Here is a 17,555-nt window from a genome sequence, read left to right as displayed (position 1 = left end):
GATCAGCCTAATGCGGATACTGGTGAAAATTTTGACTAAATCTCCAGTGCGAGGTCACAAGAAAACAGTTTCTTAAACAAGCAATATTCGGTTGTAACTACCAAAATCAGCTATGCAGACTTTTTCCAGATATTTTTCAAACAGATTGTAAAAGATGATCTTTTTTATCCTGCAATCCTGTATCATACCTTCAAAGGCACTGAACACTATATGGGTAATTGTCAAAGACCAGCCTTCTCACTTGGTGTATCTCAAAATATGCATAGTAAAATTTGAACTCATTGAAGTAACCGACACCCTAATCGTCCAAGTTGTGTGCTTTAAGATGCTTGATTTCGAGACCTCAGGTGAGGTCTCAAAATCAAATTAATTTTTTCAGTTGTAAATTACTGCTTTCTCAAAAATTGCATTACTTCAGAGGGAGCCATTTCTCACAATGTTTTTTACTATAAGCAGATCTCCATTGCTCATTCCAATTTTTTATGCTAAACATTATTTTGAGTAATTACCATTAGTGTCCAGTCCCTTTAACATTCAGTTTATTGAAAGATAAACAAATGTTTTAATAAAATTGTTTTGGGAGTCAAGTAATAAAGTAACCATCCTACAGTTTCAAACAACCTGTGAGTTTTCAACACATTGATGGTCACACACTCGGGCCAAACAAAACTGAAGTCATGTTTTCTGTTAATATGTACATTGAAATAAATGGGTAGGCAAAATGTTTTATTTTGAGAAAATAAAGTTTCTCATTGTAAAAATAGCTTGAAAGGTGGGCAACATGTTCAATGTCATTTTTCTCGTTCATATCTGTTTATTTTTAACAGTGCCCCAATAGATAGTCACTCTTTCTTTGTTTCACCTCCAAAGAGTTTTTTATTCACAGTTGGGCCAGACAATAGCCATGTTTCCTCTTACTCCGACTAAAAGTATATAGTACATACAGTTTGTTCACAGTCGAGATGGCCAAACAAAAATATAATAATGTTCCCTATTACACAAAACTTTTTTCTTCTTCAAAGTTTGGCCAAATAAAAAGATTCCTCTTAAAATGGGTAGGTGGGTGGATGGGCAGCATGTTTTTGTTTTTTTTCAAAGTTGGACCAAACAATTAGAGGTAGCCTACTTCTTACATTAAACTAGTTTGATTGTAGTTGTTGGGTCAAACAAACACATAATAATGTGACACTTATATTGGGTAAAATGTGGGTCAAACAAAAATAAAGTTATGTTTCCCATTACCCCGAAAAAAGGGTAAGTACACAGGTGGGCAACATTTCTTTGCCCCCTGTTTTTTTTCCAAAGTTATGCAAAAAAACTTAAAGAGATAATTTTGCCTTGTTACTGAAAATAGGTTAGTATAGGAGGTAGGCCAGCATGTTTTTCTACCACAGTTGGCCAAACAAAAACATAAGGTTACACTAAATTTGGGTATTTACACAGGTGGGCAACATTTCTTTGCCCCTCTCTTTTTTAAGTTTGGCAAACAAAATATAGTTTTATGTTTTTTTTTCCACAGTTGGCCAAACAAAACATAATGTTACACTGAATTTGGGTAACATTTGGCCAATATTTTTTTAATAAATGTGCCAGACACAAAAAAGTTATGTTTCTCATTACACAAAAAAAGAGTAAGTAATTAAAAAGAAGGTAATTTTGCCATTATTCAGACATTATACCCATAGTGAAAACATGATTATATTTTTGTTTGGCCAATCAATCCTTACTCAAAAATAGTTTTTTTTTCCAAATTACAAAGCAGGTTTTTTATACTCAGCCTTAACTTCCACACCCTTGACAGCATCAGCAAAACCTGCACGGGTTGTTCACTTGATCAAATTTGGAGTAGTAATTGCTAACAAAGATGTCACCAAGGATCCAAAGAGCGCCAAGGGGTTAAGGGATGTCCATTCTGATGAATCCACTCAGGCAAAGTGTCTCTCCCATCTTGGTTTTCTAAAATGCAAGAAGAGAAGTAGATCATTGACATCAATTATACTGAAAAAAGAGGTTGACCCAAGAGTTAAGGTCAAAGTAAAAACCAGCTCTTTCAGAGCAACAACATATTGATAAAATCTCACCAACTAAATTTAATAGTTTCTTAAGACATCTGTGCAAGAATATGAAATGTCATTGCCAGCTAAACAAATTAATCAATAGTTTCTTGGGGTAAAATACACATTTTAAAGGTGACCTGAAATACACTGGTGATATTGTGCACAGCGTCGTAATCACCTTAGATACACTTGTTTTGAGGCCATATTTGAGTTATCTGGGTGAAGTCACCCTAGATCCCAACACCCTTGTATGTTATTTAAAAGGCGTTCTAAAACTAATTACAGAGCGTAAAATATTCCACGCCCCTGTTAAAGGACCTTAATTCCGATCCGAATCAACGTCAAGTTTTGATTTTTTTTTTGCATTTACACTATACCCAGAGATGAAAAGAGGCGACACCCAGGCCCGTTGGTGGGGGTGAAGGGGGGGGGGGGATATCCGCTCCCCCCCATAAAAAATAATATCCCCCGCCCATAAAAAAAATTACAACAATAATAAATCCGCCCACCCCCCCTCAAAACAAAATTACCCCTCCCCTCAAAAAAAAAAAACTGCCCAAAATGTTTTTGGATATTAAAAAAAAGGCTGGCCCTTAAAAAAACAAAACCCAAAAGAATACAACAACAAAAATTGCCCCCATAAGACAAAAATACCCCCCCCCCAAAAAAAAAAAGAAACAGTGCCCAAAATGTTTTTTTTTAATCAAAAAAAGGCTGGCCCTTAAAAATAACAAATAAAACATCCCCCCCCCCCCCACTAACAAAAAAGAGAAAATGTCCCGCCCCCCAAAAAACCCAAAATAATCCACATTCGCCCCCCCCCAAGTACTTCCTGGTTACGGGCATGGTGGCACCCATCCCCTTTTTCAGACTATTGATTGATTTGTCACAGAATGACCCATTACATGTGGTTGCAATAAATCAATGAAAGAAAAAAACAAATTTGAAAACAAAAAGGAACAAATAGAAAACATCAGCCCGCCCCTCAATACCCTCCCCCCCCCCAACAAAAAAAAAAAAAAAAAAAAAAAAAAAAAAAAAAAGCCTGCCCCTTCTTAGCCGCCCAAAAAACATTCGCCCCCTCAAAGAAAAAGTTCCCCAAAACCGCCCCAATTGTTTTAGGGTTATGAAAAAAAAGGCTTCCCCCTCCCCAGAAAAAAACCCACAACAATTTTTTCAAAATCTGCCAGTGCCCCCCTAAAAAAGGAAACGCCCCCCCCCCAAAAAAAAAGACACAAAAATTAACTCTTTCTCAAAAACTATGTTACTTCAGAGGAAGTCGTTTCTCACAAAGTTTGATACTATCAACAGCTATTCCTTGCTCATTTCCAAAGACGTTTTTATGCCAATACATATTTTGAGTAGTTACAAAATTAAAGTGTCTACTTCTAGTGCTCCGGTAAATAGCTTTCTGGTCTGCAGCCATTACTTGTCCTGAAAGTCTCCATTGAACTTACCATTACTTTGACGAGAACGCCAGGAGGTGCAGCTCCCATCAAGCTTAGAATCTATTCCATGTCGGTTCAAAACAGATGTCCCTGTGTCACAGATAGCTTGGCAACCACCCTTGTAGAACTTTCCAAGTGGAAATTTTCTCTGTCCAGCAGTAAACCCTGAAGTGGCAAGAAACGTACAAACTTTGACTTAATATTGGGGTAGGGGATGCAAAGTATTTGCAGCATTAATAATATTCAGTTAAATTTGCATTAAAAACTTTCCGACCTGAACCTGTAGAGGAAATAAGTAGCTTGGGGCCATTCTGAACATTGTTACGATGGCTGAATAAATAATTATAAATAACTTAGAATAGTCAATAATCAAAAAATGATTTATTTTAATAATTGGACCAAATTTTTTATTTTTATTTAGAAATAGAGTTTTTAATGTTTCCCATTTCTACAATGGAAAACCACAAAGGGGCATTCAGAATGCTTGTACAATACATTTTTTTTTCTTCACAAAAATCACCAAGGATATGATTGCAAATAATATATTATTACCAGAAAATTTATCGGGATATTCAATGATATCGCGAATGTTTTTTTAAGTCACCTGGGCCCTATTTCATAAAGCCTGTAAGCACAAAAATTTGCTTAGCATGAAATTTCTTCCTTGATATGAGATTACCAACCAAATTTTAATTTGTTGTATACTGCTTGTTACTGGTATTCAGCTGTTGTTTGCAATTTGGTTGGTAATCCTGTCTTTAGGAAGAAATTTCATGCTAAGCAAAATAATTGTTGCGCTTACAGGTTTTATGAAATTTGGCCCAGAATTCAACGTCTCACATAGCAAGCCTTGACATCTATACTAGTTCAGTTTCAATCACATACCGTCGTGTGCCCGGCAAAAGGACGTAAGGGAAAGTTCCCGGCAGAAGGACGTAAGCAATTTATGTTAAAATTTGTGTTTCAAGAATTATGAGCGGGAAAGTTTGGTAAATTTGTTGCCATGCAAAAGTCATTCTAGAAAGGTTAAATTCTGCATGGGGAATGGGGAAACATGTCTTCAGGGTAATTCTAGCAAAAGAACAAACAAAAATGACATATTTTTCATGTCAGGAGCCATTTTGTTGCTTACGTCCTTTTGTTACTGGGACGAACTACTTTATGTTCCCGGCAAAAGGGCGTAAGGCCTTACGCCCTTTTGCCGGGCACACGACGATACACAAGTGTCACAAGCAGGATTCAAACCTCCAGAACTTCAGGCTGATGCAGGCTCATATCCACTTGTCCATGAAACCCCACAACCAAGATTATTATTATATTGTTTTTACCCATGTAGCCTACAGTATTGTGTGTTAGCACTGTATACTTAGTACTCACCCAAGTTCTATGAACAAAATCACAGGCTTATTACTTGGGTGGGATTCAAACCCGTGACCTTTGTAATCTATTACCAAGATTATTTTCAAAGTCATCAAATTTTAGCATCTCACAGAGCAAGATGTAAAAATTGTTTACACATGTGTAACTCTCATTCAGGCAATCCGGTATACCCAGGCCTACACTGTCTACGTTTTACCTATGGTGGGGTAAAAATCTGAGCCTATTACATTTACACACATTTAAAGTGACTACTGCACATGACATACTTTACTATTGTGTGCATAATTAATTAGCTGCCCATTTCATTCTTGTTATCCAACAAGCATCCTTGTTCCCAAGGGTACCTGTGACCACAGATTCTTGAATGTGGACTAAACATTGTGGGGACGAGCATGCCACATCTTGCATTTAATGCATGAGGGCCCATGGAGTACAGCCCAATTAGCTGCAGAGAATTGGTTAGTGTGCATTGACAGCTGGACATTACATTTTGTAGTGAGTGAGACTGCCTGAACACTAAGGTTTTGATGTTGGTATTTTCAAAGAAACCCTGTCTATTTTAAAATGTTGCGATTGGGTCTGTGACTTTCTAGTTTTGGAAAAAGCTATGTGTTGTTGCAAGATTGTCTCTATTAGGTAAGGCATCGCGGTAATTCATCGAAATCGCAATTTAACAAAAGTTAACACAATACCGTTCAAGAGCTGGTATCGCGATTTTCTGTAATATTGTGATGTCGCCCGAGCCTTATTCAGAATAGTCAGTGTTCCGGATCAATTTAGGGATCTTGCAGTTGAGTCTGTGACTTTCTATGTTTTGAAACAGCCCTAAGTTATCGCAAGATTGTCTCAATTAGAAAAGACATCGGTATACTTCATTAAAAAACAATTTTTGATAATATTGTGATTTCGCCCTGAAGCTTAAAACAGGGACTCAAGCAAAGTTTTTCCTCAAATAATTTTTGTTATTTTATAATTGTATTTGATTGTAATAAATAAAATGATAAATGATCAAAAGCAGGAATAAAGTATGATTATACGGGCAATCTTGGACTGAATTCGTTTTTTTGAGGGCCAGCGATTGGGGGTGGGGGCTACAGAATCCCCAGCCCACCTTGTTGAGCTGTTAATGGCTCCGCTTGTACCATCGGTCTTATCACTGTCACCATTACAGTGATGAGACCGATGTTAAAAGCGGAGCCAGGCATTAACAGCTCAACAAGGTGGGCTACAGAATCCCATATGGAAGTCCTGCCAGTGCCAACGCACACGGGCAGGTAACCATACCATGGTCACTGGCTGGCCATGGCATGCTGACATACAATGGTCAAATGCACAGTGCACACACCAGAGTAGCAGTGACAACAATCGACAGCCATGGCTTATTATTATTATTATAAATATTGGACATGATGGAATAGTGTCTGGAACTCAGTGGAAATGCAGTTTATTATACCAATCACTCATATAATCTGCATCATTCAAATCATTATGCAATCGATGCAATCGACAGACTCCGCACTCTCTTGGCGTTGTTCATTCATTCTTAAATTTTAAGTTCAAATCTGAAATCAAACAAAACTTACTCAAAATGCCTGCAGTCTGCCTGAAATTTTCACTCAATCTCCGACTGGCTGTTCACTTGGATTTGATGTGATTTCCGATTGTGACATTCGTACTTGTAGACGACGGACAGCAACGGCATTATAATCAAAGAAATCATCCCAAAAACACAACAACATGCTTTAGTTTATCGTTGTCTAGCAGCAGAAGTCAATCCAACAAGCAGCCTGGTACCCTGTCGTTTGCTATTATTCATACTTCTTCTTCATACTTATTAAAATAGTTAAGGTACCATACTAATTTCTGTAACTCGTCAACTGAGGGCGCTATCACATTATTTTTCTTTATTAATATTAATAATGTTGGGCGAAAGTTTGCGTCGACCTCTACACTGTACCGTCTTTTTTTAGGGTGTACAATTGAATTGGTCTTGATCCCGCCGCGAAGACCAACCTTTTAGTCAATCTTTTTAGTTGCAATGTTATGCTCTAAAATGATGCAGTCATAGGCTCTATTTTATTTACTAGAAATTAATAGTAATTATTGGCAAAAAATGAAGAAGAATAAAATGAAAAGTGGTACTTCCAGCATTATTTTTTTTTAAATCACAATTAATTTACTTTATTAATTAATTTTAAGAGCATTTTGTAGAGTTTTCAGTTTTATGCTCTAAAAGTGATGCAGTAGGCTCACCATAAGCTGTATATTGGGGATTTTTCTTTTTAATTAGTACACCTTTAAAAACTATAGGAAAACGCGACAAGGGGTAAATAAGTCCAACATTACTTTTTATCAAAATGTTGTTATTTTTTTTTTAGTTCCAAATCTATTCTCTAAATTGTTGCAGTTTGTAGGCTTTTCTTGTGCCTTCAATATAACCCCCAAAATAGGATTTGTATTTATCGAGACCAATTTTGTTTGTGCGTGCCCGTCTTTTTGACAGCCCGCCACTAACTGATTGTGGATCTTATTTTTTGTTGTCATTATTTTGAAAAGCGTCTGGGAACTTTACAAAGGTATCGGCACTATATAAAATATTGTGATTTGTTATTGTTATAATTGGCGAAGAGTCAGCCGTCTGCCGGGTTTTTCTTATTTATTTATTTTAATTTGGTGCCGTAATTTGGTAATAATAAATTATTATCAGCCCGCCGCCTGTTTGCCAAAGAGTCTGCAATGGCTTTTTGCCCGTCTTTTTGATAGCCCGCCCTCTATTGACAAAGAGTCTGTCCTGGCTTTTCTGCCCGTTTTTTTGTTAGCCCGCCCTCTATCGACAAAGATTCTGCAGCGGTTTTTATTTGCCCGTTTTCTTGTTAGCCCGCCCTCTATACCCTCTAGTGCTTGGAATTATTATATAAATAATAGTTTTGCTGTATTTTTATTTTAGGTCTGATTTATAAATTAAGTACAATTATTTATTTTATTAACAAAAACTTAGTTAATTGTTTAACTGTTTCACAAATTTCAAACAAGAACGACTATAGTAAATTTTGTTTTATTTGTTATATCAAAATAATTTAAACGTGAACGAGCCTGTCATGGCAGCGCCCGTCAACCTTTTAACAGCTAAATTATTGCTTATTTAAATCACTGCTCACTCAGTTATTCGTGGAATATCTACAACAGTAAAGTACGGGAGAATGACAGCACATATTGGATACTATTGAGGAGTATTCAAATACAAAATCGCGAGATTGATACTGTTGTTGCACTCAAAAGAAAAATGCCTATGTTTTTTTCATGAACGTGAACTGACAACTAGTTTGTACTGTCAGAGTGTGCTGTGTAATGTAACTCTAGTCTATGTACACAGCACTGAACTGTGTGTAGCATGTATAGTCCTAAGTTTTCAACTGCATCCTGTCGGATTGCCTACTGCCTGTTCATAAGAAAGTCAAAGCTGAACCCTAATAAGAATGGAACACCCTGGATTTGTTCAAGAAAATACTGCAAAGCTGCACAACAACGGGTAAAGAAATGTTAAATATTATTCTAGATAGTAGAATAAGTTGATAGGGGTTTTGCAACAAAAGAAACCGTCCTTGAGTTAACAATTTCACTTATTATCAGTTAACTAAATTTAGCTCATTTTTTTTTTCAGAGGATTTGATTTCAAAACATGCTTAGTTTTCTGAATCTGTTTCTGTGAATAATTATTTCCTCACTCCGTTGTCAGCTAGTAACATTAGTTGTACTGCCCCAACAAGGGTCGAAGACCCGGAAGACCCACGCTTTACAATTTAACCCTCGCTGGAGCGTTACAATTATTCTAACTAGTTGCCGGCATGAAAGTATTTTATACTTTTATGTAGAAACAATTATATCAATGTCAATTTGTATTTGTTTCAATAGGGTGTTGTGTATGAATCAGTGTCACATGACGTCTTTTCAAACTTAGCCTTTGAAGATTGGTGAGTAGTGATGCCTGCAACTGCAAGGCAATCCATTTAAACTATTTCATGTCTGGGCGTAATAAAGCCTGTTGCTTATTTTGTTGCTTATTCTGCAATCTGCTTAATAGGTGCGTTCGATTAGCTGCCCTGGGTCGACATCGCGGTGCTCACTCCGGTGAGCCCCTCACAAGAGCTAATCGAACGATCACTCACCCTCTCGTGGTGACGTCATGCACTAGGGCCAGCCCCAAGTGACCCGTTCCTCAAGCAGGGCACTTGGGGCTGACCCGGGTGAGCCCCTGGATGGTGTCAAAGCTATTCGAACGCACCGGGGGCTGAGACCAGGGTCGTCCCAGGGAAGCTAATCAAATGATTATTTTGTACTTCTTCAAAAGGGTGTATCATAAACTAGACCTGAGCGAAACAAACCTACTCCTGTTGTGGCGAAATGACTCGAGCGTCGTGATTGGTCGACATCAGAACCCTTGGGCGGAGTGTCAGTTGAGACATCTGTGGGGGTCAAAGGTCAGCCTTGCAAGAAGGAGAAGCGGGGGAGGTACTGTGTATCATGTAAGTCAATCGGATAATCTGCTTAGCACAGAAAAGACGGGCCAGATACTTCAAAGAGGCAACAAAGGCAACTGCTCCCTTTCAAAAACTTTGTTCAGTATGAGAAACTGTGGGTAAATTACTTAGTTATCTTGGATCGGACAAAGAAAGTTTGAGAGAAACTTACTACAATAAACAGTAGCAGGTCCAAGACCCGCCCTAGACAAATTTGTCTACGTTTGACCCCCCCCCCCCCCAAAAAAAAAATGTCTGCTTTGTGTTTCTTTGTTTCGTAAGTCCTCTTATAACAAAAATCCTGCTATAAAAAGTCCCAAAGACCTTGTTATACGTGAGTCAACTGTATTTTGTTAATTTTTTCACAGGACTTGGGGAATCTAAACTGTACTTTCTTCACCAAGCGAAGTGAATACAGCCGCATACATAACTTGGAGCTTCTCACTAGTGCCCTGAAGACAAGATGGCCGATGCTGAATATCGGTCTATCAAAACGAGATGATATACTTCTTGATGACTTTTTCAAAGTATCCTTTTTTTTCTTTGTATTTTTCAAAAAGAAATTTCTTCTTGACTGTAACTTCCTTTCCGGACCCCCTTTGCCAACCCAACACTCCAAAAGGCAAAGTAATATGCAAAAAGAACTTCAAACTCTATGCTTTATCATGTTCCTATGACGCAAATTTCATAATATTTGCACACAGCAGCAGATATATTTTAGACAACCAAGTGATCCAAGAATAGGGGCCATTTTCATGGCCCTGCTTACCGTAAGCAAGAATCGGCGCTTATAGAAGCAGAGATTTATGTGCTTATGTCAAGCGTGTTTCAAGTTTTTTTGGCTTGTGCGCATGCGTCTCCACATTACTTGGCTATCGTTGCTTACACATCTAGTGCACAAGTATCCCTTATTTTTTCCAAACATTTATTTTCATCCTAGCTGTAACTTCCTTTCCTGACCCCCTCCTCTTACCCAGCTCTGTAACGCGCATAAACAACTTCCAATTCTCCTCCTTCAGAACACAACAGAAAAATTGCGCACAACAGATTCAGGCACTCTTCACTTTCACAGCGTACCCCTGCAAGTGAGGAATGGCGATAGTAAGCATAGAATTTGGCAGTAAGCAGAGCCGTTAAAATGGGCCAAGAATCCGAGGATAAAAACAAATTAGTCTTTAACATTTTCCAGATATCAGGATCATCAGCGAAGTTGGGGCGAGAGATTGCGTATCACCACTGTACTCTACTACACAGTGTCAATACACAGCAACTCAAGTCACTACTACACTCACAAAAGGTAAATTCAAACGTTTTTTTTATTTTACGAAAACAGATAATTTATTTCATCTTCAAGTCTCTGTATATCAACAGACAATTATTAATATTAACATTATTATTATTATTATTATTATTATTTATTCGGTCAGTTGACTAAGTATACTTGCAAACAAAACTTACATAAATCACTTAATTCACATATGAATTGTAAATTATATTTTTGTAATTTAGGATGGTTTAACGAGTCGAGCAACAGCGAGTGTGAGGACTGCCGTCAAGAACTTATCAGATATGGAACCAACGATGGATCACGAGTCTCTGGTGGACGCCATTGCGCAAACATTTTATACAGTATACCCCCCTCTACATGACGATAAGGTAGGTGTATTCTAAAGAGGGCATCCGTCTTGTTCACCAAACTCTTCCTAACTTAGGATTAATCTTAGGACTTCAGAACAAGTTAGGACGCCTGTAGAATTTACGGGTTCTTGAAACTGCTTTCATTCTTTTACAATTTAAAGCACACTCAACTATTCGTACTGAATATCAGCAAAATGTACACAAATGAAAGCACAAGGTGAATATATTATTTCCAAACAATATCATTGATTTATTTAATAAGAATTTGTTTTTTTTAACTTCTGATTGGAGATTTATCCAATAGATCCATCCTCTGAATTAGACTGGCCTCAAGTCAATTACTACCGAAAAGACCTTGCGGTAAGTATCACAAAATATTCCTGTATTTTTCTGTGCTTTTATTTAACATGACAGCTAGAATACTGAAGCCACTACTTTGTTTGTTTTTGTACAGTTTTGGTTTGAAAAAAAAAAGAACAATTTACTGGAGTGGGGACTTGAACCAATGACCTCCCGGGCTAACCTACCAATTATAAAAGCAATTATAAAAACGCATCTTTCTCAAGGACAGAAGTGTCACAACTGGGATTTAAACCTACACTCCCATGACCTAAGCACCAAAACTTGAATTTGATACTCTTAACCACTCGACCACTACACACTATCTAGCCCTTGTTAATACATGTAGTCTCCCTATTATCTTTTGTTTGTTTTTGTGCAGAGTTGGGACTGGGTCTATGGCAAAACACCAGAGTTCAGCGTACAAAGATCTAACGGTGATGTGTCGGTGCTAGTTCACGTTAAACATGCTCACATCCTAGGAGTGGTCGTACAGGCACCGGATAGATGGATCGATGTTGGACACATACAGAGCCTGACTGATCAATTAGCTGGTAAGTAACTATGTCATGTTCCCTGAGTGAGATAGCAACACATAGCACTGATTGTGATTCAAGGGGGCCCGACTAATTTACCCTTTTGTTTGGTGACGGCAAATGTGGCACATCTATAAAATCTTTGCGAGACCTAGTACCTGCTGCTAAAACATAGGATTCAAACTGACTCTATACCTACCGGACAATCTCGGTGGTCTAGTTGGTAAAAAAACTGCTTTGGAATTGCAGAGGTTGTGGGTTCAAATCCTACCAAGTAATATTTCCCTGTGATTTTTTTTTCACAGAACTGAGTATACAGTGCATTCACTGCTCTTTAATTGCAAAGGTTGTGGGTTCAAATCTTACCCAAGTTATATTTCCCTGTGATTTTTGTCCACAGAGTATACATTGCTAACACAAACCCTTATAGTGTTTTTTTCTTTTATTCTTTTTTTTTTTCTCTGTTTACAGGAAAGATGTTCTGGCCGCATGATGTGATTGCAACGACTAATTCTTTTCTTCAATCAATCAACATCGATCAGAACACGAGACAAAGGATGAACCTAGTGTGCTCTTTGTTACAAGAGGCAATCTCATGAACTTTGGTTATAATACTCAGGAAAAAAAACAAATTCAAGAAAGTTTAAGGGAACGTATAGGCTTCCTTTAATTTGTGGAACCTTTAAATTATTTTAATCATGTATAAATGTAGGGACCTGTGCATACAGTGAAACTAACCTGTGAAATTTTTAAAAGTGATCAGGTTTTTGAGATATCGCCAAAAACTTGAAGAGTTTATGTCCATGAGGGAAGAATAATTCGTAATCGGAATACACAATCTCAGAAACGTATCTGACATTAACTCTCAATGTTTCGGGGCATAAAAACTGATATCTGTTTTCCATCTTGTAGGGGCCTACATAAACTGCACTGCAATATATAATGCTGCCTCTCTTATGGTGGCAAAATGGTACCAGATTATTTCACCTGTAGACTCAGGACATTAAAGTTTGTTTTTATGAACATTTTAAACTGTGTGTTAATCTCCATCATTGGTAGCCATCCCTTGAACAATATCTGTCTTATCCACATGACTGGTATCCTGCTTGACCCAATCACTGGTCTCATGCCAGCCCCCATCACTGGTGTCCTACTTGACCCCTCACTGGTGTCCTGCTTGCATCATGACCTAATCACTGGTGTCAGGCTTGATCCCATCACTGGTACCCTATTTGACCCCATCACTGGCCTATTGCTTACCCCCATCGCCGGTATCCTGCTTGCCCCCATCACTAGTCCCTATCTCGATTCCATCACTGGTCTCATGCCTGACCTCATCACAGGTACCCTGCTTGACCTCATCACTGGTACCCTTCCTAACCTTCCTCTCTTCCTTCTTGGTCAGCACTTTGTCCAAACGCTTCACAAATAAATCCACATCCTCTTTGGTAATTCCGACGGCTGCAGCAGCCGTGAGGTAAGCCGTTGGGTAAGAGTCAGAGTGTGAGCCGTAGCCGATGAAAGTAACGCCCCCTATGGTCTTACTGGCACCCTTTGGCACGACCCTAAAGGACAAAGAAATAAACTTTTTAATCTGCAAGCAGGAACGGCTTCCAAGCCTGATTACGCTAGACTTGACTTGTGCACCAGGACCCAAATTATCAAGCTGCTTAAAGGCACTGGACACCTTTTGTTGTCAAAGACTAGTATTCTCACTTGGTGTATCCCATACATAAAATAACAAACCTGTAAATGTTTGGCTTAAGTTAAAGACACTGGACACTTTTGGTAATTGTCAAAGACCGGTCTTCTCTTCTTCTGAGGTCTCAAAATCAAAATTCGTGGAAAATTACTATTTTCTCAAAAACTACGTTACTTCAGAGGGAGCCGTTTCTCACAATGTTTTATACTATCGACAGCTCTCTTCTGCTCATTACCAAGTCAGTTTGTATGCTAACAATCATTTTGAGTAAATACCAATAGTGTTCAGTGCCTTTAGGTAGGAAGAGCTTCATGCCCTCCATCTCCATGCTTACCTCGCTCCAGACACACTTCTCTTGAACAGCATAGCGCCGACCTCCGACACGTCCTTGACATCCTCCTCTGTGTGGTGACCTAAGGTCATCGCCATGGAAATGGGATTGTGTGACATTTTAAGCAACCTCTGCCCGTGACCTTCCGCGACCTTTCTGAGTTCATCCTGCAGATACGTGTACATCTCTTTCCGTTCTTTAAGAAGTTTCTTGTAGCCATTCGCCCCGAGAGACAGAAACGTTATAAACAAGTCAATAGAGGGTGACGCTGATGCACGACCTGGGAACGTCTGTGCTATTTTGTCGACGAACTTCTCGTCCATCCCAGCGATGATAGAGCCGCCAACTGGTACGAGGAAGTTTTTGTCAGCGCTTTGGACGAAGGCGTCAACTCGCCCCAGCCGGGCAGCCTGCTGGATGAGATGCATGCATTTGGATGATTGCACGCCGTACGCGTTGTTGATGACGTGAGGCACGTCCGTGTCTTTGCATAGTTTGGCGATTTCTTCCAGACGGTCTGGCACCCTGGGTGCGAAACATGACGTTGTTGAGAACACGCTGAGGATGTTCTCCGCACCAAGTGTCTCGATTTGACGCTTGATCTCGTCGATGTCGGTCCGGAGTTCGTCACCCTCCAGTCGGTTCTCGATGATGATTGGTTGGAAGCCAGCCGAGAGCATTGACTTGAAGCAAGTCTTTTGGTCGATGCGAGGCCAGAGGATGTATCTGGCGTTCGGGCGGAGTTGGCGGAGGGCAAGGAAGCAGAGAACGAGGCTCATCCCTGTGGCTAGCGGGACGACAAAACAGGCTGCTGTTGATCGAACACCTGCCAAAACAAAACAGGATTTTTTTGTTCTTCTGAATAATAATGGGGCTCTTATAAAAGCGCGCATATGTCACAAAACGGCAGGTGTCACAACTGGGACTCAAACCCACTCTGCTGATCAAAAACACCAGAGTTTGAATCCGGTGCTCTTAACTGCTCAGTCATGACACTCCACACCCCAAATTGTAGGAAATAAGGCAAGTTTGTAGGCTCTGGGTTAGAAGATGAACAATCAAGGCTTACCGGTCATCCTAAGAGCGTCTAATGCCATAGCGTTGGTTATCTTCATAAGAATACTTGATCCAGCTGCCTTGGGTTGGATGGCAGCGATGTCACCAGAACGTCCAATACCATGACCGAGTCTGCAAACCAAGAATAGTCAGTTATGATTTGAAACTTGAATGGTGGGAGTAAAGGAGTTCTGCCCACAGTGGTCGGTGCCACCCTCCCGCCCGGTAAACATGGTGAGGCGGGTTTGACGATGGCCTGAGGAAATTGAGTCAGAAGAGGGTGCTCTCAGACTACCCTCCCTCTCCCGCTTTACAGAAGTGCACTGGTCATTGGGCCAATAACATTCCTTGCTCCCTGAGGAGTATACAGCCCTAAGCTGCCCTGACTCCGGTGGTTTTTCCACATATCAACCTCTACCCTCGCAGGTACCCGTTTTATACCCATGGGTGGAGAAAAGCAATTATAGTATTTAAGTATCTTGCTCAAGGACACAAGTGTGATGTCCAGGATTCAAACCCAAAATTTGATGACTTAACCACCAGAACTTGAATTTGATGCTCGGCCATGACACCCTACCCCCACAAACCCCCGTCCTCCCTCAGCTACATGTATAATGCCTCTTTGCTACTAATGTCGATGCAATTCTCGCTTCTCGTTCCCTAACTCCGCAGTTTGCTTTAAAGTTATTACTATCCATCAGGCTCAGCTCTCAACGTAGCCCAATCCCCTCCCCCACCCCACCTCCTCCCCCTTCTTTCCTCACCTATAATGCCTCTTAGCTACCAATGACGACGCAATCCTCGCTTCTCGTTCCCCAACTCCGCAGTTTGCTGTGAAGTTATTACTATCCATCATGCTCAACTCCTGGAGGAGTAGCTCAATCGTTGAATCTTCCCATCCTTCATCTGGCCATTTACGATGCTCGAGAAGATTCCGTATCTACAGAAAAAAGTAAAACGGCACCGTTTTGAACTGAGGAAAAATTTACTGTTTATCTGTTTGCTTGTTTGGTTGTTTGTTTGTTTGTTTTTTTTTTTTTTTTGGGGGGGGGGTTTGCATCTCTTGGCAACCTGACTCAATATCCACCAGTCACATAGGCATTTTCTTAAACTTGTCCAAATACACTGTACATCCATGGGGCTTAAAATCGTCCTTTTTTTATTTATATTTTTTTGAAATTTAGACCATGTTACTTGGTCGCTGTACTTTTTAAAAATCTTTTGTTTATAATAGTTGTACTAGTTCGACCGATGACAAATTAAAAAAAAAATTTGAGTACAGCCCCGTGTAGAAGTAATAGGCTTAAATATTAATAGTTTACCAAACTCTTTGTAAAAATTTGTGAAAAAGTGGCAACAGCGTTCCCTTCATCCTTAGCCCGGTAATGTTGGGTAATGATTATCGCAACCCCCCCCCCCCCCCCCCCGCCATAATGTCACCGTCAGTGTCAGCTCAGTATTGGTGGTCTTTGCATTTGTTGTATTTATTTAAAACTAAATAAAAGTTTATTAAAAGAATTAAACATATTCACGACATTAGTAGTATTTAGTTCCTAGTGGTAGTGAAGATTATATCTTATATATAGGCAACAACAAAAAGCATAACATAACGTTCTTATAAAGCAAGCATTATCATCTGCAAAATTCCAATGATCCATTAATTTGCCATTCACATTGCTGGATCTTTTGCATGCAGCATGCAACATTAGCCATGGTAGGACGTTAGTCAGTGCCACTGCACCTGTAACGGAGGAGTCCAACCTGGGCTACATGCAACATGCAAAGTTCATAATTGCCAATGCAACGAAAAACGAACTGCCGAACCTTGTTCTCATGGGCACGCCTTGCTTCGCATCCCTGCTGGACATAAGTAGCTGGTATAAGTCTCTCACATAAACTATAAATGTCAGGATTCATGATGATATTACAGCCTCCACAGAAACACAACAAAGTGGACGTGAACTAGCTCCACAAAAAGAATTACTCCCTCTCGCCCAAAAGTTTGTTTTGATGATAAATGGTGCTAGCGCCCTCAAGAGTTTCAAACCCGTTTTTGCAAGGTTGTATTTAGTTATACGGCTGTTTTATGTGCCTTTGATAGCAATGAAAGGGAGAGAGATGGGTCCAATTGTTAGTGAAAACGCAAATTGGCTCTTGGGTTCTGGCAATTAATTAAATCACAACGCATATCTTATCATTTCAAAAAACCTCTCACATATTAATCACTTTAAAACACAAATTGATAATGTACACCGCTTCGCAGCTATAATATTAATACCTACGACAATGACGTAGCAAGCCTACAATAAAGTCTCAAACAAAACGAAACCAACAAATATTGTCTCGTTTGGGAATGGACTTCCTTAAAAGCTGTTTCCTAGAAGTTTCATGATAAAAGTCTAACTTTCAATAGCCGTGAAAGTTACATAAATTCAACAGACCAATCTACTTTGGTTAAAGTCTCAACTGTGTTTTTAGCATTCGTGATAGGGCTCTCACAGAAGGTCGAAACGTCAAACCATTGACATGACTATGTTTTTGAATTTGTGTA

General features: G+C 39.4%; 2 protein-coding genes and 1 long non-coding RNA gene across 3 annotated transcripts; 1 reads left to right on the top strand and 2 right to left on the bottom strand.

Annotated features, from left to right (window-relative positions):
• Positions 1-516: 516 nt before the first annotated feature.
• Positions 517-6,635, bottom strand: LOC117305244. Its single transcript, XR_004520657.1, has 3 exons — positions 6,469-6,635; positions 3,515-3,670; positions 517-1,956 (listed from the first exon to the last, which is right to left on the bottom strand). It is a non-coding gene; the product is annotated as an uncharacterized LOC117305244 (long non-coding RNA).
• A 1,356-nt stretch (positions 6,636-7,991) lies between these two features.
• On the top strand, positions 7,992-12,517 carry LOC117305292 (lipoyltransferase 1, mitochondrial-like). The gene is made up of 9 exons (XM_033790139.1): positions 7,992-8,414; positions 8,798-8,856; positions 9,234-9,408; positions 9,771-9,929; positions 10,592-10,699; positions 10,912-11,058; positions 11,332-11,400; positions 11,762-11,933; positions 12,387-12,517. Exons 1-9 carry the CDS (start codon positions 8,277-8,279, stop codon positions 12,512-12,514), a joined length of 1,155 nt encoding a protein of 384 aa, XP_033646030.1. The 5' UTR covers positions 7,992-8,276; the 3' UTR covers positions 12,515-12,517.
• A 629-nt stretch (positions 12,518-13,146) lies between these two features.
• On the bottom strand, positions 13,147-17,004 carry LOC117305291 (O-phosphoseryl-tRNA(Sec) selenium transferase-like). The gene is made up of 5 exons (XM_033790138.1): positions 16,829-17,004; positions 15,769-15,944; positions 15,018-15,136; positions 13,952-14,774; positions 13,147-13,480 (listed from the first exon to the last, which is right to left on the bottom strand). Exons 1-5 carry the CDS (start codon positions 16,919-16,921, stop codon positions 13,165-13,167), a joined length of 1,527 nt encoding a protein of 508 aa, XP_033646029.1. The 5' UTR covers positions 16,922-17,004; the 3' UTR covers positions 13,147-13,164.
• Positions 17,005-17,555: the final 551 nt, after the last annotated feature.

This window comes from Asterias rubens, chromosome 22 (genome assembly GCF_902459465.1).
Source record: "Asterias rubens chromosome 22, eAstRub1.3, whole genome shotgun sequence".
Lineage (NCBI taxonomy): Eukaryota > Metazoa > Echinodermata > Asteroidea > Forcipulatida > Asteriidae > Asterias > Asterias rubens.
This window is presented reverse-complemented; position numbering and strand designations above follow the sequence as displayed.

Bases quoted from the DNA above. Each gene is read 5' to 3' on its own strand.
- LOC117305291 (XM_033790138.1), bottom strand. From the start codon at position 16,921: ATGAATCCTGACATTTATAGTTTATGTGAGAGACTTATACCAGCTACT. The intron at 15,945-16,828 runs GTTCGGCAGTTC...TTTTTTCTGTAG, and splicing joins GGCGTGCCCATGAGAACAAG to ATACGGAATCTTCTCGAGCA. The intron at 14,775-15,017 runs GTAAGCCTTGAT...TTGTTTTGGCAG, and splicing joins AGACGCTCTTAGGATGACCG to GTGTTCGATCAACAGCAGCC.
- LOC117305292 (XM_033790139.1), top strand. From the start codon at position 8,277: ATGTATAGTCCTAAGTTTTCAACTGCATCCTGTCGGATTGCCTACTGC. The intron at 8,415-8,797 runs GTAAAGAAATGT...TTGTTTCAATAG, and splicing joins GCAAAGCTGCACAACAACGG to GGTGTTGTGTATGAATCAGT. The intron at 11,934-12,386 runs GTAAGTAACTAT...CTCTGTTTACAG, and splicing joins CCTGACTGATCAATTAGCTG to GAAAGATGTTCTGGCCGCAT.